This window comes from Artibeus jamaicensis, unplaced genomic scaffold (assembly GCF_021234435.1).
Source record: "Artibeus jamaicensis isolate MK-2021 breed Jamaican fruit bat unplaced genomic scaffold, CSHL_Jam_final scaffold_847, whole genome shotgun sequence".
NCBI classification, from domain to species: Eukaryota; Metazoa; Chordata; class Mammalia; order Chiroptera; family Phyllostomidae; genus Artibeus; species Artibeus jamaicensis.
The window spans coordinates 10,488,275-10,512,808 of record NW_026522057.1 but is presented as its reverse complement, the minus strand read 5'-3'; the positions used below and the strand labels follow the sequence as shown (position 1 = coordinate 10,512,808).

At 51.2% G+C, this 24,534-nt stretch overlaps 1 protein-coding gene across 1 annotated transcript in view; it reads right to left on the bottom strand.

Moving 5' to 3' along the window:
* Positions 1 to 3,499: 3,499 nt before the first annotated feature.
* Positions 3,500 to 24,534, bottom strand: part of CSMD2 (CUB and Sushi multiple domains 2) — a 546,707-nt gene continuing 525,672 nt past the window's right edge. The window contains exons 58-70 of the mRNA XM_053660680.1: positions 23,954 to 24,130; positions 22,663 to 22,842; positions 22,110 to 22,283; positions 18,700 to 18,873; positions 18,398 to 18,471; positions 17,590 to 17,701; positions 16,834 to 17,013; positions 12,696 to 12,761; positions 11,351 to 11,512; positions 7,699 to 7,811; positions 5,887 to 5,974; positions 4,223 to 4,361; positions 3,500 to 4,040 (exon numbers count right to left, since the gene is read on the bottom strand). Coding sequence (XP_053516655.1) covers positions 3,881 to 4,040; positions 4,223 to 4,361; positions 5,887 to 5,974; positions 7,699 to 7,811; positions 11,351 to 11,512; positions 12,696 to 12,761; positions 16,834 to 17,013; positions 17,590 to 17,701; positions 18,398 to 18,471; positions 18,700 to 18,873; positions 22,110 to 22,283; positions 22,663 to 22,842; positions 23,954 to 24,130 — 1,799 coding nt within the window. The 3' untranslated portion in view covers positions 3,500 to 3,880. The remainder of the gene's footprint in view (positions 4,041 to 4,222; positions 4,362 to 5,886; positions 5,975 to 7,698; positions 7,812 to 11,350; positions 11,513 to 12,695; positions 12,762 to 16,833; positions 17,014 to 17,589; positions 17,702 to 18,397; positions 18,472 to 18,699; positions 18,874 to 22,109; positions 22,284 to 22,662; positions 22,843 to 23,953; positions 24,131 to 24,534) is intronic.

Genomic DNA, 24,534 nt, shown 5'->3' with positions numbered 1-24,534 from the left:
GATTTTGGAGCTTGACACATTTAGGTGCTTGACCCAATTTGAGTTAATTTTTGTCTCTGGTGAGTCCACTATCATTTCTGCCAGGAGTTCCCGACACATCACAGAGGCAACACAAAGCAGTTTAACAAAGAGAGTCCCACAGTTGGCTTTGAGTCCCAAATATGTCTCCCCACTCCTTCCCCAACAAACACTTGTCCCTAGCCATAAAAAAAGACACAAACATATAAGAAAACAAATGCAAAAATTTATATTTTATTTGAATTCAAAAAATTTAAAATTGCTTTCAAATTCAGGAAAGTACCATAGTGCAGGACCCCGGGGGGAAGCCTCATATACAGAGACAGATAAATTAAATGTATACACTGCAGACAAGCCGAGGAGGTGTGTAGATTACATATTTACAGCGCTTGGTGTTTCCTGAAAACCATATTTATACATTTTATTACATTTACAAAAAAGGCTTCCACTACTGTTTACCTACAATAATGAAAAAAAATTTACACCTTTTTTCTTTCATTTTTTGGTACTGTACAAACTTTGTATAATAAAAATATATCTCTGTACAAAAGATTTTTTTTTTTTTTACTTTTTCCCCCCATGGGATGGTGAGGGGTATGCAGTGTGAGTGGTGGGTGAAGGGTCTAGTCTGCCCTGGTCCCTTCCGAGCCTCTGGGGGCAGAGAGAAAAATGCCGGAGGTGGGCAGGGCGACGCACAGCAGGGTGCTGGGCGCCTCCGCAGCAGGTGCCCCTGGACATCACCTGGGACTTTACCAGGTGACCCAGGAGGGGGGGGGCAGAGGCAGGGCTGGAGGAGGCAGGTCTGAGGGGAGTGTAAGGCGGGGAAAGGGAGCAGCCAAAGAGCTCCCTGCACTCGTTTCCAGGGGAACAGAGGTGAGCGTGTGTGTCTGTCTGGACTGGTCCTGTCCGGCCAAGCCCGGGATGCTGGGACCCAGAGACAGTGTGGGCGCACGGGGGCCCCGCCATTGCCAGTCCCGGTCGTCTGCTGGAAATTCGCTTCTCACTTCACTCCAGCCAGTCTTTATGTTGGTCAGATTTTTCATTGTTTCAACTCAGAATTGCTTAAGAACTGGGTGTGCCTGCCACGCCACTCCCATCCGTTGCTATTTGTCACTTCAAACTGTGACACGAACATCTGAGGCCAGCATGTCATACATGCTCATGGCTCAAGCCCATGGGGACCTTCCCAAGGACAGAGAAAGTGGCTCTAAATGTTACAGTTTGCTTCCCAAACTTGTTAGATTCCCAACAATACTTGTTTGGAATTCATTAACGATCCAGGCACAATGAAACTCAAAATAAATCAAACCCACTGGCAAGGAGCTGAAGAGAATTTGACTTTCAGCCACTCCATCGCTGTGATTCAGGGGCGCCCAGGTCCTCTGTCTGCTGTGGCGAGGGGCTGCTGGGAGCCAAGGGGCCAGCACCAGCTCCAGGAGGCTGGGGCTGGTCCTTGCCCTGAGGCTGCCCGAGTGGAGAGAACGGAACCCGGAGAGGACACACGGGCTCCCCGCCTGGCCCGTCAGTGCCGGCCGTGGTTCTGCTCGCCTACCACTCCGTCTTTGGCGCTTCTCCCAGACCTGGGCTCTTGGCTGCCAGCGTAGTGGACTTCGGTGTTGGAGCCGTGTGGGTCTGCGTCCTGGCTGCACACTTTACTGTGGCTTACATCTCTACCTTTCTGGACTTCCGTTTTCTCATCTATGAAAGGGGAATAATCACTCATGTTTTGGGTTGTTGTAAGCCTAAGAACGAGATACCTTAAGTGCCAGGCACAGAGCTGAAACACTAATGTAGCCATTACTGTTCCGGCCACTGGGGTAGGCCTGTTGCCCACTCCCTTTCGGCACCGCCCCCCATGCCTGTGGACTTGGCACCCGTCTGGGCCACAGACTTGTTTCTCTTTTTTTGTCAACTGACAGCCAGACTTGACCTTGGGCTGTGGCCAGACTCCCTGCCTTTCTTTCCCAGCAGGGCTCAGATCCCAGAATGACTTTTTCATTCACTGGGGTTAGAACACAGTAAAATTATGTTGGAAAAAATAGACTGATTTCCAGACTATCTCTTAAGCTGATTTTCTGTCCTTGGGGGAATCCTGGCTGTCGCTCTGCACTGGGGCCGTTCGCCCACGGCCGGCTGGTCTCTGCGTGCTGACCGCCACGATGCATGCGGGCAGCACAGTCACTGAGCTCTGACAGACGGGGCGGGCGCGTCGGTGTCAGTGCTGCGGTGCCGCCTCCTTTCCACCTCTTCTTTGTGTTTGTGGGCAGCAGGGCATGAGCCACCTTTCACACCATTTCTCTCTTTGAAGCTTCCGTGGTCTCTTCCATAGACACAAAGGAAGGAGGTGGGTGGGTGCACCCGCGTGCACACGCTCAGGCCCACACACACGCGCACGTCCACAAGCTGCTCTGCTGTTTGAAATCCATGAGGTCCTTCCTCCGTCTCAGCCCCTTTCCTTTACTGCCTCCGGCAGGGCACAGTGGGAGTCCCCTCCAGGGCGGTGGGTGCAGAGGGCAGCAGGGCGAGGGCCCGAGTCCCGGCAGTAGCAGACACAGGTGGGCGGAGGGACGGGTGATGACGGGCACTGTGCTCAGGGGAGCTACTTCCTGTCCCCTGGAGAACTGGGAACAAACAGATCACACCAGAGTCTGTCAAGCCAGAGAGGCACGGGGATGGGGGGACGAAAGAAAGCAAGAGCAAATCAAAGGAGGAATGAAGGGGAGAGAACGAAAGAAAATGAGTTGCCTTGATCCTTGTCTTTGATTTTTAATCTTCCTAGACTGAGGGTGGGGTGCGGGCTCCCTGCCTACCCGTAGCAGAACATGTGTTTCCCGCTGTGTCTTTTCCTGGGCGGGGCCGACTTACCTATTTGGCACAGGAGACCCAAGGGCTAGTGGCTACTGTGCTTTTAGGGGCCCAGGAAAATGTTTCCATTTTAGTTTCTTTCAAAATCAGAAGGAAAAGTGAATTATAATACTAACAACTATGTAATAATGAATCCTGCTTAGATTGCATCCATCTTTGTAGCAGTGACAAAGTATCATTTTTCACAGACGTGTTTTTTAATGGAGGAAACCGTCCACGGAAGTCCTGGCCCAGCTCTGCCCGCCCCGAACCCACTGACCCCACAGGCCTCAGCGACTCCCCGTGTGGGGCTTTTTATTTCAACCCAGTGGTGCTGGTTCGGTATCACTTGGATGTACGACCTTGTTGTTCACTTTAAACGTACACGTGTCTGTTTTGGGCATCGCGTCCCTGGGCCACGCAGCACCTTCCCGGTCCCAGTGCTGGGCAGGCCCGGCGTGGGCGGGGGGGCCGGCTGGAGAGCAGGGCCCGCAGAGTGTTCCAGGGCGGGATGGTGGTCAGGGGCAGCGCTGAGGGCTGCCTGGCCTGGGAGCCAGCCCCCCCCAGATGACCCAGATGGCACACAGACACCTGAGACCCTGTGGAACCCCAGACGTGGAGTGGCGGTGGGGGTGTGTGCAGGTATGGGGGAGGTGGTTATTTTTCTCCTTTCCTGTTCAATAATCCTGCAGCTCAAAGTCCAGACTCATTACTGATCACCTGTAAGGCCTGACTGATGTCATCAGGGCTTTTCCTTTTTCCTTTTTGCCTCCTTCCATATGTAAGAGTGAGTGCTGAGTGAACAAAGTCAAGCTGGAGCTTAAACATGGAACCTCAGCACGATTCTGGCCTGTTGAAACGATCCCACAGGAGTAATCGCCCCTCCTTCGTTAAATACTCGTTTAGGACGATGTTAAAGCATGCACACACAGGTATGTGTTTGCGCTCATGGCCCCTCTCACCGGTGGCTGGAGGCGGGGCTCTCGGTGGCGGTGGTGGGGGCAGCCGGGCCTGGGGGCTATACCGCGGTGCACACCGTGCTGACTGTGAACTCCGCCTCGGTGGCCATGATGTCCGTGGGCTGGATGTTGCGGTCGTACATGGGGTTCTCAAAGGTGGCCCGAACATTTGTGTTCTCATGGCCAGCATAGCCATTGAATGGAACTTTGGGTCTTCTCCTGGGAATAAGAGAATGACCAAGACATAAGAGGAGAGACACAAGGGCGGAAAGTAAGTAAGACAGAGGGAGGGAGGTTGCAGAAGGTTACAGCTCTCCTGAGCTCTGGGTGGGCTGGGTCAGGGGCAGGGCCTGGCACTGTCTTGTCACCCTCCCAGCCCGTGCCTTGGTCTTTCACTGTACCTGTGTTTGTAGAGATAGAGCACAAAGCCTGCAATGATGAGGGCGATGAAAGGCACCAGGATCGCGGCTGCCACCGAGCTGCTGTTGGAAGCAAAGTGGCGGCCGATGGACTCAGGGTCTGACTCCAGCAGCCTGAGGTCTGCAAGTCCCAAAGCAGAAACCTCAAGTGAGGGACAGTTAGAGAGTGCGGCCCCTAGCGGTCACTATTGGGAAGTGCTGCTGCAGCTTGGGCCGTCACCTCCTCCAGCTGGGCTGGGAGGGGCCTGTGCGCTCAGAGCCCACCAGCCTGCCTTCCACACACCCAAGCCTTTCCCGGGAGAAGGGGCCCACAGGCGCTTGTCAGATCGTATGCAGAGGGCAGAGTTTAGATCTGGGGAAGCCAGTCTTTTCGATAACCTGAAACTATGTTGTAGAATAAAATCTTAAAAGGGTGCAGCCCTTTAAAAGTTTTGAAAACTTCTTTGGGCCATAGAAACTTTTTATCAGATGGAACCTTACAAGGAAGACAAAATATGACACAGATGCACGTGGACCTGCTCTGGTGGACGTGGGAGAGGGCACACTGAAGTCTCTGCCTCTGGTGGGTCTCCCCTCCTTCGCCTGCCCCTCCCCCCACAAGTCTGGGGCTCAGAAGAACACAGTGGGGCACCTATGCCCCTGTTAAGTGTCCCACCTAACTGAGGGGCTGAGGCTCTGAGAGGCGTGGGCCCTTCTCAGGAGACAGGGAGTCAGCTGTGAAGCCAGAGCAAGAACCCGGGTTTGCTGAGGTCTAGCCCGCGTTCTAGTAGGCGGAGGGGTCAGGTGTTTGAAGGGCTGCTGTGTGGAAGAGAGAGGGTCTTACTCCATGTAGCTCACGGGGCAGAGCTAAGAACAGCTCTGGGGCAGGGGCAGGCTGGAGTGGGCACGTCCCGGGCATGATTTCTACTTGAGACAAGAAACTTTCCGTTCAGAGCTGTAAGGACATGCAATAACTACCTTGGCCAGCAGGGGGCCCTGGAGACTGGTGGTGTCAGCACCCGGGTACCCAGAGCTGGCTCTAGAGCACCGTTAAGGCTTCATGTCTCCCCTTGCACTACTCCTAAGAAGCCAGGACCCTTCCCCCACATTACAGCTCCAGGCTTGGCACCTGGAGGCTCCAGGTCAAGGCCAGTCTCTGGAGTGAGGATGCTGGCCACTGATGGTGTGGAGTCTGCAGGGTAAAATGATGGGAGAGCAAGGGAGGGAAGCCTCCTGGATACTCAGCTTTCTCCTCTGCAAGTCAAGGACAGTGATGCCAACCCCTGGGACACGCAGGGAGGAAAGCTCGATGTGGATAAAGAGCCCCGTGTCTCAGTGCTTTGGGATGTCCGGGTGATGCCCGGGGGCTGGCCAGGCGGTACTGTAGGGGGCTGTATCTGAGACCCAACGTCCCTGGAGCTGGGGCCTTTCAGCTCAAAGGCTGAGCATGAAACTGGCAAAGGCAGAGTGTACTGTGCATTGCACTTATTTCTGGAGAGGCATTCCCTAACTTTTATCAGAGTCTCAGAGGCATCCCTGATCTGAAAAGGTTAAGAACCCTTGTCTGAGGCTACTGATGGTCACCAAGCCCCTACCCTCCACCTCAATGTACATGTTTCTCCTCCACACCCGTGAGCTCATGCTTCCAGGGGACAAATACTAGTTACCAAGTCTTTGAAAGCCGAACTGCCCAAAGCCATGGCCCTTGACAGAGCCTTGGTAGATGAAGGTGCCTCCAGAAGACTCTGAGGAGACCTGGGGAGGTGAGGAGCAGAGAGAGGAAGGAGATGGGAGTCCTGCCAGCCAGGCCAGACCCACCGGTTTCACCCTCCAGCCCCTTGCGCTGACCCGCAGACTGCAGCTCTGCCCACACCCAGGAATGGGTGGAGCTAACTGCCCTGCTGGGGGAGGGGCAGGCCCCCCACGCCCCCACCCCGACTGCTTGTAGGAGGTAGGGAGACATTTGTATTTCCCATTGGTCAAATCCTTTACTCTGGGCTACAGTTTCTCATTTGTAAAACCAGAATGATAACAGTATCTAAGTCTTAGGTGGTTGTGAAGATTAAATGAATTAATATGTATAGATGAAGCACTTACAACACGTAACAGGCCCTGGAGAAGCATTAGCTATTATTACTGCCATGAAACACTGCCTTTTAGAGTGCCGCTGAACAAACCGAACTGCGATGAGCATGTACCTAGCGGACTGAATGCACTTTGGAGAGTTCCTCCCAGTTCTATTGGCTGTAATTCTTTCGTGGGGGGTGGTAATTGGGGACATAACTCCTTCTTGCTCCCTCAGCCACTTGCCTCCACGATGCTTGTGTAACAGGTTCAGAGACTCACCCGTGCTGGCCGTGGACTTGCCCGAGAACACCAGTGCTCCTGCTGTCTCTGCCAGCGCATGCTCCTTCCCCAGTCCCCTCAAACACATGCTGGCCCAATGGTTGGCTGTCACCCCAGGCAGAGCTCCAGCTGCTCTGGGCCCTCCAGAGCCCCATTTGTGTCTGGACCTTGACCTGCACACCTGGCTTCCCCTCCCAACACTGTCCCTTGTGCTCTCACCTCCAGCAACCCCCCCAGCATGGCGGTCTGCTGCCCTGGCAGGCTGTTGGATTGTGACTACGGAAGCCAGCCAGGCCTGGCCTGCCAAGGGGGTCCACGGGATACGCTCGAGCACACCAGGGACCGAGTGGTTTGTGCCCACCCCTGGAGAGGCCCCTCGCTTCCCCTTCTGCGTTTACAAAGCACAGCCCTCCACCAACTAGTCTTGCCTGGGGGGTGTACCCTGACCCCTCAGCTCTCTGCTCCTCCAGGCCCCAGGACCTCTCCCTCCTTTCCACTCTTCTTCTGGCCTCAACAAGCCAAGACAGGGAAGCTGAGAATGTGACAGGTGACACTGTGCTCAACTCCGCTGCCCATGAATTGGAAGGTTTGGGCAGGAGTGCCCCAGGGGACCTGGCTTCCATCTCAAGAATGCCCTAGAATGTTCCCACAGGGAATGCAAGGAAGTGGTGTCCCTTCTCCTCTGTTTTAGCCTCCTGAGCTACGCCGAATCGGCCCCAATCCCCATCCTCAAATGTGAGTGCTCGTTCATAGTCATCTGGGACTCACCACCTTCTCTCAGCTCCCACGGCCACACCATGACCTTCCGCTTGCTTGGATTCAAACGCACACTGCTCACCTCCGATTCCTTGCCTTTGGCTCTTACATTGGAACCCACTCCATCCTGCTCAGATGTGCCGACCCCCTGGACTCTCACCCTCCCAGCACGTTTTGTCTTTTCCTTGCCCACTTCTCCAGCAGGTGAGGACTCCCTTGCTCCCAGTTCTGGCTCTACAGAAAACCTCCTCCCAAGTATCCATGTGGATCCAAGGAGTTTCCTCCTTCTCTCCTCCTCTTCCTCGCCAGTAATCTGGAAATTGGGATGGGCCAAGGCACGGGGAGTTCAAGGACTGAGTGTGAACTGCTGAACTTACATGCCCATCCAGGGCCCAGTGATCATCTCTGAACTTATTCACAAAGATCTCCACCGGCCCTGTAATCTGGTAAACCTGGAGTAGGAGGTGGAAGTCTTCTTTCTTGTAAATTCCTGGGAAAAGAAAGTTCAGAGGGTACATTTGAAAGGCCTGGGGAAATTTCACCACCCAAATTTGTAGGTAGATGGGGGTGGGAGTTGATACAAACACCCCACGCACAGCCAATGGCACGCAGACGGGTACAGTGCTGGGCGAGTCTGCGAAGGCTGATTGTGAGAACACGCCAGAGGTGCACGCGTGTTCACACACAGTGGGTTGCTGGCCTGTGCCTGTGACCCGGTGTATACACGCATGTGTGAGAATAAAGTAAATGGTTTTGTACGTGTGAGTGTGTCAGTCCGTGGTGTGCCTGCAATGCAATGTGCACAGGAATGCACGAGCAATGTGTCTGGGTGTATGTGAGTGTGTTCAGGGCTCCCTTAGATGAGAGTGTGGATGTGCACATTCACTTGTGTCTGTGTGGGTGCGAGTGTATTGTGTCAATGTGTGCATTTCCTCACTCACGCACTGCTCATCTGGCCAACAAACACTTCTTTCTGCGGCACTTAGTCTCTCTGATTGTACAAGAATGGAAGACAAAGCACTTCCGCCAAGATGGAGGCATAGGTGGATGTGCCGTGCCTTCTCACACAACCAAGTTTAGAGACAACTAAATATTAGCAACAGAAAACACAGCCAGAACACGGAAAATTGAACTTTTCGGAAGTCCGTTAACAACAAATTCTTCAGCCTGACCGGTAAGGGACGAAACCAGCAGCTGGTGGAGCGGGGTTGCACCAGAAAACTCGGTCAGACAGACTCCGGCGCGCGGAATTCAGGCGCAGGGTTGGACCTAGTGAGCGACCCAGCGAGCGACCAAGTGAGCAACCGTGGGGAAACAGCACGGGAGCAGGGCTGCGGGTTGACTGTGGTCGCTAGACAAGCGAGGGAGCTGGCGATTGGACCAGGACCCAGCGGGTCCCCGCGGCAAGCTGCAGGGAGGGCGACAGGGAGAGCGCTGCCATTTCCCTGCTCTGACCCCACCGCCACATACAGCATCATAACCCAGCGACTCTGAGTGGCCCAGCCCTGGTGAACCACTTAAAGCTCTGCTCCTACCCAGTGGTGCAAAACAGCAGAGGGGGCCGCCATTTCCCCGCTCTGACCACGCCCCCACATACAGACTCACAACCCAGCGACCTGGGAGTCCAAGGCTCTGTTCCTCACACTTAAAGGGCGTGAACAGACCAAAAATGGCTCAAGAAGAGCTCAAAGCCCTGGAACCTATAAATCTAAGCGATGAAGAAATAGCAAAACTCTCAGACGCACAGTTTAAAACACTGGTGATCAGGATCCTCACAGAACTGGTTGATTATAGCCACAAATTAGACCAATATATGAAGGCAAAACTAATTGAAATGAATGGAATTGCACAGGAAACCAATAGCAATGAAAAGGAAACTGGGAATCAAATCAATGGAGTGGACCAGAAGAAAGCAAATAATGGCCAAACAGAAAAGAGTCAAGAAGCAAGAATTCAAAGAAATGAGGAGAGTCTTAGGAACCTCCGGGAAATCTTTAAACACTCCAACATCTGAATTATAGGGGTACCAGAAGGGGGAAAGGAACAGCCACCAGTGGAAAACTCATTTGAGCAAATAATAAAGGAGAATTTCCCCAATCTGGCAAAGGAAATAGACTTCCAGGAAATCCAGGAAGCTCAGAGAGTCCCCAAGAAGTTGGACCCAAGAAGGAACACACCAAGGCACGTCATAATTAAATTAGCCAAAATTAAAATGAAGGAGAGAATCCTAGAAGCAACAAGAGCTAAGGGGATAGTCACCTACAAAGGAGTCCCCATCAGATTGTCAGCAGATTTCTCAAAAGAGACCTTACAGGCAAGAAGGGGCTGGAAAGAAGTATTCCAAGTCATGAAATCCAAAGACCTACAACCAAGATTACTCTATCCAGCAAAACTTTCATTTAGAATGGAAGGACAGATAAAGTGCTTCTCAGATAAGATCAAATTCAAGGAGTTCATCATCACCAAGCCCTTATTATATGAAATGTTAAAGGGACTTATCGAAGAAAAAGAAGTTAAAGAAACATGAACAGTGAAAGGACAACAAACTCACAGTTATTAATAACCACACCTAAAACAAAAGCAAACTAAAAGGACAGCTAGATCAGGAGTGGAAACATAGAAATGAAGATCTCAAGGACGGTTAGCAACAGGGGAGTGGGAGGAGGAGAAGGGGGGAGAAGGTACAGAAAATAAGTAGCATAGACAGTAGATAGAAAACAGAAGGAGGGGCAAGAATAGCATGGGAAATATAGAATCTAAAGGACTTGAGACACATGGTCATAAACTAAAGGGGGGGGTAATGGTGGGGACAGGGCGGTAGGGTGGAGGGGAATGAAGGGGGGAATAGAACAACTGTAACAGCATAATCAATAAAAAAATTTTTAAAAATTAAAAAAAAAAGAATGGAAGACGGAGGGGATTCTGGAAGATGCAGAGATGCATGAAGGAAAAAAATCACTCGATCTCACTACTGAGAAATGCCCACTATTAACATTTTGGTGGAATTATTTCCAGTTTCCTTTCTTATAAATGTATTTTTTTTCTTTTAAAAACTTGGAGTCACATTCTAAATGTGTGATGGTGGATGTATTTCTTCCAAAATTGACATTGTATTTTATCCAGCAGATATCCTGTAACTGATGTATCCATTTCTTTATTTTTAGGTATTTGCATTTATGTAATATGAGTAGCCCTGTAATATGAACATCCTTTATTCATGAGTGTTTGACTCCATCCATAATTACTTCTTACGATCAAAATTCTTAATTAACGAGTCCAGTCATTTTCAAGGATCTTGATACAAACTGCCAAACTGTGCTCTAGAACTGCTGCTTCCTGCCTTGACCAGCACTGTACCAGTGTCCTCACTGGATCCTGACCAGTACTGAAGTTTGTTAAAAAAATCTTAGTGGGGCCCTGACTAGTGTGGCTCGGTGAGTTGGGCAGCTTCCTGCCAAGCAAAAGGTCACCAATTCAATTCCTGGTCAGGGCGCAATGACGGAGTTAGGGGCCGGCTCCCTGGCTGGGGGTGTGAGAGAGTCAAGTGATGTTTCTCTCTCTCTCTTTTTCCCTCCCTTCCCTTCTCTCTAAAAACAAAGAAATAAAATCGTCAAGAAAATTTTAGTGGGAAGAGTGGAAAATGATGGTTTGTGTTTACTTTGATTTTCTCGATTGCTGATGAAACAGATTTTTCTCTTGCTTATTGACTGCCTTTACTGTGGCTTCTGGGGTTCTCAGGCCCCATTTCTGGTTCAGTTTTAGGGATATGAGTCTTTCTCTTTGTTTTTCAGAGTCCTGCCTACGTTCAAGTCATAGATATTTGTTGTCTAGCTATTTTCCTTTCGTCCCTTTTGGCATTTTTTTCATGTGAACAGAGACGCATGGACACTTTCTGTCCCCCCGCCCACCGGAGAGGTCTGACCCTCCCACAACAGGACAATGTAATGACAGTAGATTCATCTTGGCAAAGGGCATGTGCCCGTCCCCCCCAGTCCCCCCTGGCTTGCACGGAGGTGGCCTGCTCCTCACCAGCCAAGTGCAGCTCCACGCCGCTGTGGTCAATCATGGTGGCGTTGACCTTGCTGTGGACAGCCTGGAAGCCCGTCACTTTGAGCATGGCCGGCTGCTTCTTCCCCTGGTACTCGTAGGCCCCTTTCCAGAGGGAGTTCTTGGCAAAGACATCCCCAGGCACTAGAGGAATTTAGGAACAGACACGAGAGGGACTTAATGTGTGCTGAGGGAGCGCAGGCCCCCGGACGACCCGTCCCAGTTCAGTCGCGAGGCTGTTCTCCCAGCCGCCTTCACACCGGCCAGGCGGCACGGTGCTCTGGCCGTCTGGAGATCCTCTTGGCTGGCTGTCAGGGTGAGTGAACGGAGGGAAAGAGAGAGGGGATGGATAGCAAAAAGGAGAAAACACCTCAGAAAAGGAGGGGGGAACTACAACAGAAAGGAGAGAGAAAGAAGAGAAGAAGGAAGGAGGATGAAAAGATGAAGAACAGGGAAAGGGAAGGGAGAAAAAAACCAGCACGTCAGCATCGTGTGGCTGACAGGACTTGGGCTCATGATGGCTGTTAACTTATCTACCGTTCGGTCAAGTGCAAGACTCTCAACTTCCTCACCCGGAAATGGGGGCCGTCCACCTGCTGCATCAGAGTTACTGCAGGGGCGACATGGTCTAATGTTGCAGATTGTGTTTTGCACGATGTCGGGCACATGAACGCACCCACAGGGTGAGAGCTACTAAAACTGCTACTTATCCTCATAATAATTCTCTAAGGCAAGTGTTAAATCCCTGTTTACGGAAGGTGAACTGAAGCCCAGGAAGGAAGGTTCACTTGCTTCAGGCCAGGGCTGATCAATGGCCAAACTGGAGTTCGCCCTGAGTTTATGGTATCCCTGTACAATGCACATACCAATAAAACGGAAGGGGTCAAAAAAGGATGTGATAGTGTGTAGCACTTGTGCATCGGTCAGGCAGACCTGCAGTTAGTTCCGTGTCCGGTTCTGGCCACTACACTTTGAAAGGACCAATCCTGTCTTAGACTTGGGCCATTCCCAGGAAGCTCCTGGGCAGCACCGGGTCCGTGGGTCTGGTGTCTGGAGGGGTGTGGGAATCTGGCTCTGGAGCTCGAGGCTCTGGACATGCTCTTGGAAAACCCTGGCTCCTTGTTCTGGATGAGAGTTTTGCTTCCTTCAAGCCCACTTCCTCCTGAAGTCAGCCTGGGGTTGGGAGGTGGGAGGCGAAATCCGTCTGTCTGTACAGATAGTTTTCATGCCCTTCTACTGGATACTCAGAAGCTCATGTGCATGGTTCTGGGTAACTGGGTGAAGGGACCAACATGTTTCCTGAGCCAAAGAGCTGGTCCGTACACACCTGAGGCTTGGGTGAGTGGCGGCTCCCGGGCAGTGTGGATGGGCCTCCCACTGGGCCGGACCTCTGCTGGGAAAGAGAATGGGGGGAAACGGGATCAGCCTCCGGCCTACATTCTGTTGGAAAAACAGTGTCCACCTCTCCGACATTAGGTCAGTGGGTTCTCAGGGGTCTTGCTTGGATTTATCCCCTTAGTGCGGAGTAGGCTGCTTTGATGGTCTGTGATGGCAGGGGCCCCCCTCAGAAGGACAAAATATGACGAGTTACGAAGGAACTCTCCCATATCGGTTACGGTTACATTAAACAAGGGATGTAACTATACATAATTCTTTATTACTGTATTGAATGACAGGATCTAGCAGCGGGCCCAGTAATTACCACACATAAACAACATTTCATGATATCAGTAACAGCTGTAATATAATATGAAAATTGGCAATTTCTACTGGTGACAACGTCCTAAGTGTTGCTAACACTGCTATGGGTTTTTGTCTGCATTCAGAATTAGAGGACATGCTACGCTTCAGTAAGTGGTAAAGGAAAACAATGGTGTCTATTTTCCCACCCTATGCACAGATCCCCTGAATGCCCCTAACCCAGGGCTGGAAAGCCCTGTCCTGGATTCTCTCCTCCCAGATACCTGGCACGAGGGAGCACCTTCCTCTTATTAAAGGTAAGTTTCGGGAGCCCTGAGGGCTTTCCGTGGAGCACTTCCTCCCTTGGAGCAGACATGAGACTGAGCAGCGCTTCCCAGCAAAGGCAAGGCCATGGCCTTGGGCCTGAGCCAGACAGCCCAGGTTCAGGTTCCAGCAGTGCTGCTTAATGACTGTGCGACCTTGACTAGTCAATTCACCAGGGTCTTCGTCTCCTGCTAGAACATATCTCACAGTTCTGTGCTGGATAAATGAGGCTATGTCCAGGAAAGTCATGGTCAACAAATGTTAGTGTCTCTCCTTCCTTTGCAGAGGAGCAACAGAAAAATCTGCCTTGACACCCAGTGAGGACAGACTGCCCCTACTGTCTCCTCGGGAGGGTCACAGAGTTTTAGCACAATTCTTCCAGTTCTGGAGGTCAACTTATTAATTAATTTGGGCTTCCAGAAAGCTGCAGGGAAACCTTCCACAGTGACTCAGTGAAGGCGCAACTTCTGAACATAGTGCCTTTATTGTCTTAGGCTGTGTAAGATGAAGGGAACGAAGAGGGAGACAGTCTTTTATGTCCCAGGTGCTATCCTAGGCTCTTCATTCATGCAATTGCATGTACACTTCCTCTCAAAACTGTGAGGTGGAGAGCACTTTCTCCACTTTATAGAAGAAAAACTCATTGGGAGGCAGAGAGGTGAAGGGCCTTGCCCAAGATCAGACAGTAAGGGGTTGAATTGAGATTTAACTGCATTTATAGCATACAGTGTTTTTAAATATAAGTGCCTAGGATAGCATCAAAAAGAATAAAATGCTTAAAAATAAATGCAAACGAGGAAGTTCAAGGCCTGTGCACTGAAACCGAGAAACAGCTGTTTAAATAAACGAGAGCTCTAAAGAAAGGGGAAGACATCCCACACCCGTGGGTTGGAAGACCTGGCATCGTTCTGAGAGCAACGATTCCAGAATCGATCTGCGGATCCAGCACCGTCCTCGCCAAAACGCCATGTGTTCGCTTTGCAGAAATTGATGGTCTAACCCTAAAATTCACGTAGAAACAAAAGGGGCCCCGAATAGCCAAAACAATCATGTAAAAGAAGGACAAAAAGGAAAACTGATACTTTCCAACTTAAAACTTCTTACAAAGCTCTAGTACTCGGGGGCGTGTGGCATAAAGACAGTCACAGAAACCGGATGGGACCAAGTTGGGGGCCGGATATAAACGCATGCGCACAGGGTCAGACGGTCCGAGGCCGCCAAGACCGTTCAATGAGGGAGGATCTGTCTTTTCAAGGAACCGTACTAGGGCAACCAAATAGCTACGTGCAAAAACGTAAGTTTGGACCCCAAAAGAACACAATTAAGAAGAAGTCAAAATGAATCAAAGACCTAAAAGAAAGAGCTAAAACTATAAAACTCCGAGAAGAGAACAAATCCTTGTGACCTTGGGTCAGGCGATGGTTTCTTAGTGACGACAGTGAAAGCAAAGCAAGCGAAGAAAATGTGTGTAAATTGGAATTCATCAGGATGAAACACTTTTGTGCTTAAAAGGGGCACCAACACGGAAGTGAACAGATCAAAACTCTTCAAATTGTGTACATTAAATGTGTTGTTTATGTGCATCAATTATATCTCAGTAAGGCTGCGAAAACATCTGAAAACAAATGTAACGCAGGACAAAAGTGGAGTTTAAAATGTGACGATCTAGTTTCATTTTAGGTGATAAATGAAATAAAGGGGAATGCACTATTAAATTAAAAAAAAAAGAAAAGAAAAAGACATCTCACGAACTGGGAGATCTTTACAAATCATGTATCTGATAAGGGTCTTATGTTCTCAATATATAAAGAACAACGGAAGGGACTCCAGGCCAAAGAGACAGCATGGGAGGCTCCTGAGTTTCCCTCCTCCCGTGGGCACGGCCCCATGGACGGTCGGCTCCCTCTGAGAGAAAGGAGCGGCGACTCCTACGCATTGGCTGCCTGACGAAACACCCCCGTGAAACGGGCGGGAAAGGCGGAGACACACTCTTGCTCCGCACCCCACTCCCGGCCTAGGCCATGGAATCGGGAGGGAACTCCCAACCTAACCGTAGTCAAAATGGTAAATTTTACATTATGTATATTCTTCCACATGAAAAGCTTAAATAAATGTACTCTAAAAACAAGACCTTATTTTATTACTTTTTAACGATTTTATTTATGTATTTTTAGAGAGAGGGGAAGGGAGGAAGAAAGAGAGGGAGAAGAACATCGATGTGTGGTTGTCTCTCTAGCACCCCCTACTGGGGACCTGGCCTACAACCCAGGCATGTGCCCTGACTGGGAATCAAACTGGTGACCCTTTGGTTCCCAGACTAGCACTCAATCTACTGAGCCACACCAGTTAGGGAGAAACCTTATATTATTACCATACATGGAAAAATCATTACTTTCTATAAATAAAAGACATTTATAACAATTCATATGATGGTTATTAAATTCTAGCCCTGATAAAGCCTCTGAACTTGAAGCCTCTCTCTGAGAAGAACAATGACCAAGTATTTAAGAGCTCAGATTCTAAACTCAGACCTTCAGGGTTTGAATCTTGGCTCCTTCCCTTTACCAGCTGGTGACCTCAGGCATGTTACTTAGCCTCTCTGTGCTTCAGTTTCTTTACAGATTGTATTTATATATTAAATGGGGATATGAATAGAACCTGCCCCATAGGGTGACTATGAGGAGTGAATGAGTTAGTGCACACAAAGTACTTAGAATAACACCTCCCATATGGCGAGCTCATCACCTGTAAGACAGAGTTCCCTGCCATTCCAGTACCAAGCTGAGCAGTTTTTCTTGCTGGACTTTTAGGACTGGACCCAGACCACCTTCTCCAGGAAGCCTGCCCTGACTTCTCCCCTCCCCCTCTTAGGCCAAATTAGCGCCTTTCCCTGCAGCATCCAGCCCATCTCTATGTTCCTGAAGGCACTGTTACATCTGACAATGTGTTTGTCTTCTGTGGCTAAATGGGGGCTCCTTTAGGGCAAGGTTTCTGTCTTTTACCCCCAAATTCTCCATGCTAGCACAGGTATGCACAGGGATAATGATCAAGAAATAGAAAACGAATAAACTCAAAAAAGAGGGAGGGGAGTTTGTGAACTCTTGGTAACCCCAAGGGACCTGTGGGTAGGTACCATTTAATCAAGGTTATAATATGCATTATTATTCTGCTTTGCTGAAACAAAGAGATTTTCTCTGTCTGGTGACTCAGTATAATCCTGGGAGAGTGTTAAAGCTCAGGTAGAAGGCAGCAAAACAAAACTTGGGATGGTGTTACTACCTGCCTCTTCAGACTGTGCTGATTTTACCTCCTAGAAACTCAACACCCCAGAAAATCAGAGGCAGGATCCAGCTTCTGGAGGTCATATTTCTTCCTTCTCCTCTGCCCCTCTTCCCTCACTCAGGCTCAGCTGTCACCTCTGGCCTCCCTCCCTGGAGAGGCTCACCGGGGGGCACACTCACCCAGGCAGATGGGCGGTTTGCCGGTCCAGCTGCCATCTGCTTTGCAGGTGCGGTGCTCGGAGCCTCCCTTGAGGGAGAAGCCCTCCTGGCAGGAGTAGATGAGAGTGTAGCCCATGGAGGGCAAGTCCAGAGCCCCGACGTTGGCATGGGTCGGTGTCTCTGGCTGCCGGCAGTGGTGGGCTGGGCGAGAAGAAAGACACTGTTGGACCTTAGGAGAGTAGGGCCTTCGACCATTCCCCGTCCCCAGAAGGAACAGCCCCTTCCTTTCCCCTGCGGGCCTCTCTCACCTGCAGCATCCCCTGCTCACGTCTCCCCTGCATCCCAGCCCTGATGTCATAGGAATGGCCAAGATGGAGACCACAGGGATACTGGCCTCTCGGCCCTGGGGGAACTGAAGCCTGCGGCACTTATCCTGAGGGGATGGGAGTCATCGTGGTCAAAACCCGGAATCTTTCATCTCCAGGGCTGGCTTTGGTAGTTGTTAGTTTTCACAGCCACCGGAAAACTCTCTTTTTATTTTGTTCAGGCATAGGAATCGCCTTCGAAGATCAGAAAGGCTTTTGTGTGAAAGTGTTCTCTGCAAGTCCCCAAGGAGTGCCGATGACAGAGACCACTGTTGGTCCCAGGGAGAAGTGTGAGCTCCCTGTCACTCAGAGCATCCAGCGTGTCCTGGCTGCCCAGCTAGGGGAGGCCACCTGCTGCCCGGTGGTGCTGTGTTGGGGCGCTGTGTGGGGGCCCAGGCGCATCTGCACTCACGGACACAGTCGGGCAGGGTTCCGCTCCAGGTGAGGTTGGGGAGGCAGGTCCTGGTGGTGGAGCCCTGAAGCAGGTAACCTTTCTGACAGCGGAAGAGCACTGTGCTCCCAACCTGTGGCGAGGATAAAAGGTCCCACGGTCACCTTCCACCCAGCGATGCTTCATACCTGTCACTTGATTGCTACTTTCCCATGACTCAACTCCTACCCCCACCCTTGTCTCAGCCCGCAACACCCTTCTTCCCCTTCTCCAGTCAATAGTCCTGCCGTGAACCCCTCCCCCACTTTCCAGCTTCCTGTTCAAAGTGTCCCATCCCAGGCTGTCCAGATCCCTTCCTTGCCCTGAAGCTCATTCTGAGCTGTGTCCACAGAGCCAGCATCCCACTGGGACAAGCCCACGGGGCGGGGACCCGTCTCCCGTTCAGCACTGCTCCTTCTCATTGTCCTGACTGAGCCCTGTGTCTGTCGGTGGGTGCGGGCACCTTTGGGACACAAGGTCTGCCTGTCTCACTCATTTCTGTACTTCGGCACGTGCCCCGCCCCAACTACACGGGTTGCTGTGAAAGTGCTTGCGAAGATCCTTGTGGATCTTTCTTTTGCCTCAGCTCCTCAGGACTGCTGTGAACCCCTGCCATTTATGAAGGGGCTCCTGTGCTCAGTTCAAACAGGCAGAGAGCTTTTCTCCGGCTGCTAAGGTCTCGTCTTCCACTAGTGCTGTTCCAAGGAAGGTGCCCTGGCCTTCCGAGGCTGACAGTGGCCGGAAGGGGCGGTAGACCGGGAGGCCCGATCTCGGCCCGCCTCATTATTACCTGGTAGCCCTGGGAGCTGTTCTGTATCCCAAACTGTGGCATGCCGGGGTCTGCGCACACGGTCAGGGTTGGGTCTGGAACGCAAAACAAAGAAACAGACCACACGGTCACCGGAGATTTCATTGCCCCTGCTCACTCCGGGAAATAGGCGTAGAAAAGAAAATGGGGCCACATCCTGATTTCCCTGCCTCTTGGTGTCCTCCCCACCCTGCCCCCTAGTCACACCCCTGACTGACTACAGGGAAGGAAAGTCATCATCTTGGGCCCGCGGCTGGGACGCTCTGCCCCAGATCACCTCTCACCTATGCAGCTGGGCTGGGTGCCACTCCACGTCCCGTCTGACTGGCAGAACCTTCGTGGAGAGCCCACCAGCACCAGAGGGGGCTGGCAGGAGAAGGACACAGACGACCTGTAGGAGAAGCCTCGGTCCTCTCTCCTCCCACGGGGCGGGACACCAGGGTCTCCGCAGAACACGGCTGGGAAGACGAAGGGGCAAAGGCAGGTCCAAGTTGCTTTCCAGAACCCAGCCTGCGATTCCGTGGTCCCCACCCCTACCCCGGCCTTTGCTCTTTGTACGGCTGTCCTCTGGGTTCCGCTTGAGCTCTGGAAACATGGGCAGCCCGGGGTGAGCCATAACGCCTGCCTCCCTGCTGCTGCCGGGTCTCTGTCCTTTCCACGTTCCAAATGCTTATCGATCATTGTCCAAGTAATGGAGGAACGTTACAGGGAGTTTAGAACATTGAGAATAAAATAAACTATCAGCCACAACCCAAAACTGTTTCTTATTTCCCATTTCTTAAATTCCTTCTTTGTTCAGTGGTAGGTAAATTTGTGTGTGGCTGCAAACCCTGGTGTCCAAACGTCGGTGACCTGGCTTTGCTCATTCAATATTCTGTGCACATTTCCTAGGTTTACGATGTCCTCATCATTTTTAAAAGAAAGTACATTTTATTGATTATACTATTACAGTTGTCCCATTTTTCCTCCCATTTATTCCCCTCCACCCTGCATCCCCTGCCCTCCAGCACCCCCCCGCCCCACTTAGTTCACGTCCATGGGGTGTGCATGTAAATTCTTTGGCTTCTCCACTTCCCATACTATTCTTAACCTCCCCCTGTTTATTTTGTACTGACCATTTATGCTTCTTACTCCCTGTACCTTTTCCCCCTTTCTCCTCCCTCCCCCTCCCTGCTGATTACCTTCCATGGGATCTCCATTTCTGTGATTGTTTCTGTTCTAGTTGTTTTAGTTTTTTTTTTTGGTTCAGTTGATGATAGTTGTTTGTTGTCATTTTACTGTTCACATTTTTGATCTTCTTTTCTTAGACAAGTCCCTTTAACATTTCATATAATAAGGGCTTGGCGATGATGAACTCTGTTAATTTTACCTTATCTGGGAAGCACTTTTGACATCTTTATCGTTTACTGGGTACATAATTTTGCAGTGAGGGACTGTACCATAATTACAGTTTATTATAACTTTTATATTAGGCCCTTGTTATAAGTTACATATGGCCTTTCTTTTACTTGGGTTACTTTTGTAGGGGAAGTTCTCTAGGAGTGGACTTCTCTGTCCAGGTTGGAGTGTGTTCACGGCTCCCGATGTCAGTCAATGGACTGTCAACTGCCTTTGCAAAAGGTATGCGTTTACCCCGCGGGGGGCTGGGCAAGGAGTGTGCTCCTCTTATTCGATCTTCAGAGGACCATTAAAAATGGACTATGGAAGGCGGAGTTCCCCCAGACATCACTTCAAGCATGAAGGACATTCCTTAGGCTATGATGTGGGTATGTGTGTGTATACACAGAGTCACGGGGTTCGTAATCATTTTCAAATAAAATGGAAGCTTGGGCCCTGAAGCTGGGGAGTCTAGACCCAACCAATCTAAAGTCGCTCAAAGGCCGAGTTGATTGGAAGCCACTGTATCTAGAAAAAGGCAACTCAAAAGGTAAGAAATACTCGTGGACGACGAAGAGCAACTTGATCTTGCTACTAAGTAATGTAGTTCCAATGAAAATAATGAGATATCTTTTAAAAACTCCTCAGTCTGGTAGATATTTTAAAAAATTGGGAAAATCCATTGTTAATGAGGCTGTAAGTCAAGAAATATTCTTGTAAGCTGCTGGAGGAGTGCAAGTTGGGACGCTCTAGGAGACAGTTTGGCCGCGCGCACCAGACACACAGCGCGCACGTCCCTTGGCCCAGCGCGCTCTCACCCCTGCCTGCCTAGGGCTTCATCACAAGGGTAAAGACAAGCCATTTCCAGGGTTATTTCTTACTGAACTGATTCTCACATGATTCAATTAGAGAAACCCACAGTTGTCACCCATCTGTCTACATATCACCAGTTTAGGCAAATTGTGGCACCTACACCAAGGAAATTCCTTAAACCATTAAAAGTGATGCGTAGGTGGGGATGCACCGAGAGAGAAAGGTGTGGCAGGCGGCTGGAACACAAGCCATGAACCAGCGCGCCCATAGGTAGGAAATTGTGTTCCTGTTGCTGGAAATGCAAAGCCACAGAGGACCAGCGTGGAGGCCCAGCCCAGGCTGCCTCTGGGGTCTGGGGATCCGGGAGAGTGTTACACTCTTTGTATTTGCAGCTCTCGCACAAATTTTTTCGGTGATAACCGCAATTCCTGTCTAAAAAGCAATTCATGAAGAAAATCGAGGTCAACCCTGAGACTTGCTGTGCCCCTCAGTTTGCCCTGAAGGTATGGGAAGGTATGGGAAGGTCTGAGGGGCTAACCACGCACCAGAGGCTGCCTTTGCTGGGTCCACTTTGGAGCTGCTGGTCCTTGTCTCTGCTGAGATTTCCCCAGTGGAAGCAATCGGTCAGCGGTACCCAGACAAGTGTAATTGTGTGTCGACAGGTTTTTTTGCAGCATTAGACAAATGTCAAGTAGGAAGGAAAAATAGGTCCTGCCCTTTGTCCAGAGCACATGCCCTGAGTAAGGCTTCCAGAGCTAATGCATGGGCTACGACAAGAATGAGCGACCTGGGCCCTGCCTCTGTGGGGCATTGGTAAGAAATGAGCCCTGTGCCCTGGCTGGTGTGGCTCAGTGGATTGAGTGCTGGCCTGCAAACCAAAGGGTTGCTGGTTCGATTCCTAGTCAGGGCACATGCCTGGGTTGTAAGCCAGGTCCCCAGTTGGGGACATATGAGAGGCAACCACACATTGATGTTTCTCTCCCTCTCTTTCTCCTTTACTTCCCTTCTCTCTAAAAATACCTTTAAAAATCTTAATAAAAAAACAACAACAAAAAAACCCATGAGCCCTGAAATGGACCTGGGGCCCTTTGGGACACAACAGGGCCAGAAATAATGTCACCAGAATATCATGAGTTCCCAGGGGTCTTTCCTGTGCAGGGTATTTTCCACGAAGATGGGCATGTTCCCAGCAGTGGATCCCCCGAAAGGTCCACTGACCTTGGGGACCACTTGATCCAGTTAACCACCTTTCAGGTTAAGAAACCCTCTCCTCATCTCTGGCTTAATTTCTTTCACTGGGACTCCACACAAAGTCTGCAGCCAGGGCTCAGTTAAGATAGCCTCATTTCTCTCCCTTTAAACTTCCTTCCTTCTTTAACGCTGACAAAGGTCCTCCCTGGTTTGGGGATGGGGTGTCTCTCCTAGAACTTCCAGCGGCAGAGCTCAGAGGGAAGGGGAAGGAGCCGGCAGACAGGAAGCACTAAAGACCCCGTGAGCAACTTACGGAAACACTGAGGCATTTCTCCGGTCCAGGATCCGTTGCCCTCGCAGGTGAGCACCGCGGGCAGGGACAGCTGGTACCCCTCCAGGCAGGCGTACGTCACGCTTGAGCCCCACTTGAAGTCGGACCCCACCACCTTCCCGTTGGGGATGAGCTGCGGCGGTTTGCACATGATGGCTGGGGAGAGACCACAGCGGGCTGAGTGCTGGTGCTTCTGGGGAAACCAGGCCCAGCCACTGGCTACCCCGCACCTGGCAGGACTCTGGGCTGAGCAGGAGGAGCTCTGGTCTTTTTGTTCCTTAAGACGTCCTCTCTCAGGTGTTGCAAGCCGCACCTCTTTGCATGGCTTTCTCTCTCCTCGATGCTCAAAGCCCAAGCCTTGCCTTGGTACCTTCCTACTCCCTCCTTGCAGATGTTCAGGGACCTCATCCCACACACTTCCGGTTAAGATGTCAGGGCTCTGCCTTGTCACCCTTGCTGGGGGATGTCCGAGGCCCAAGTCTCACTTCTGTATTTTCTTTGGCCCTCTGTCCAGGTCTGCCACCCTCAGACTCACCTTTGCAGACGGGCTTGGTACCGTTCCACGTCCGGTCCTTGGTGCAGCTCAGCACGGACACCCTGTGAGACTCCATCGTGTAGCCAGGGATGCACTGGTACGTCACGGTTTTGTTGTACCTGAAGTCGTTGCCCAGCCGGAGGCCACTGGCCGGAATCCCGGGGTCGCCACAGTTTATGACTAGGATAGGGAGACACAGAGCCGTCCGCTGCAAGCCCACACCCCCTCTCCCTGCATCCCACCCCCATCGCTCCGCGCACACGTTCAGGAGAAAAAACTGTCAGATCAAGAGCGCTCTGCCCCACATGGGCTGCCAGGTGGGCACTGCCCAGCTCTCTGCAAGGGTCCTCCTGCACCCTGCTCTTCTTGCCCACACCATCCTTATGTACCCCAGAAACTTGGGCTATGAAGACTGTTCTTCTTATTCAAAGCCCAGTCCTCTGAGAGGAAGTGCCCAGAGGGCTCAGCTCCTACGTGAGGCTGGGACCCAGGGGCAGGGAGGTTTGCCACTTTGAAACACACAGACAGTTGTCTATCCCTTATTGTTCTGCCCAGGAGGCCTCTGCAGGCCCCCAGGCCCCAAAGCAGGGTCTGGTGAATGAGCGATGCTCTGGCCTGGTTTTCGTATCAAGTGAGGGTGGGGGTTGGTGAGCTCTGGCCACAGAACAAAAGTGAACTTGACGTGGGATTTCAGATGGAGCCTGAAATCAAAGACTAGGACTCAGAAAGGGAGAGTGTTGTCAGATTCCTTATCTCATCACTCCCCTCTGTCTGCACCCCACACATAAAGGGTCAGGGCTGCTCTTCAGAAAAGCAAGAAAGGGGAGCAGTGGGGCTACATGGTGCTGGAGAGCCAGGCCGGGGTGGGGATGGGTGGGTGCAAGGGGGAGCGGAACTGACCCAGATGGTGGATGGGGCAGAACTGAAGTGCAGAGGGGTCAGGCTGAGCACTGGGGTTCATGCTAAAAGAGAAAAAGGAAGCCCGAGGAACTGGCCAGAGCCGAGAGAGAGCAGCAACACTTATGTCAGCCTCTCTGAGCCTCGGGAATCTCCTGTCAAGTGGGGTTAATAGTAGTTACTTCCTGGGGCTGTGGTATTGGATGACACAATGCACATAAAAAAGAGCACTTAGCTCAGTGGCTGCCACAAAGCACGTGCTCAGTTTCTATGAATCTCATTCAGGGGCAAGTCCCACCCTTCCAGCCAGCCTCCCCAATCTCCCGTGGACGTGGGGGAGCCCAACCCCCTCGGCCACCATTTGGCACAGAGCCCAGAGGGCCTGGGCTCTCACCTGTGCACTCCGGGTCACTGCCTGTCCAGGTGCCGTTGACCGAGCAGTGCCGGCTGAGCAGGCCTGTGGCGTAGTAACCTTCCCGACACTCATAGACCACGGAGCTGGAGAAAACCAGGCCATCACTGAACACCACTCGGGCATTGCTCGGAGTCCCAGGGTTCCCACAGGAGATCACTAGGAGCCGAAAGAGCACATTATTCACCGGAGCAAGGGCAGGCGTCACCCGGGGACCGAGAACCGCCCAGCGGGGAAACCACGAGCTACAGAAGGACCCGGGGATTGAGATGCCGCCACGCTACTGTCCCGTGTGACCATCACCCTCGGAAGGGAAGAGACCCGTATCACTTTTGTTTTCTAATTTCTGAAACATAAGGACTATATCTGTTTTATTAACCTACCTAAAAATTTAAATAATTCCACAATATCTCCAAATATCCAATCCAGGCTTAATTTTCCCCATTCTCTCTCCTTCTCCCTTTTGTAGTTATTTTCTTGAATCACAATCCAAGTAAGATCCACACATGACATTTGGTTGGCGTGTCCCCAGGATTTTGGGATCCAGACAGGACGGCTCCCTC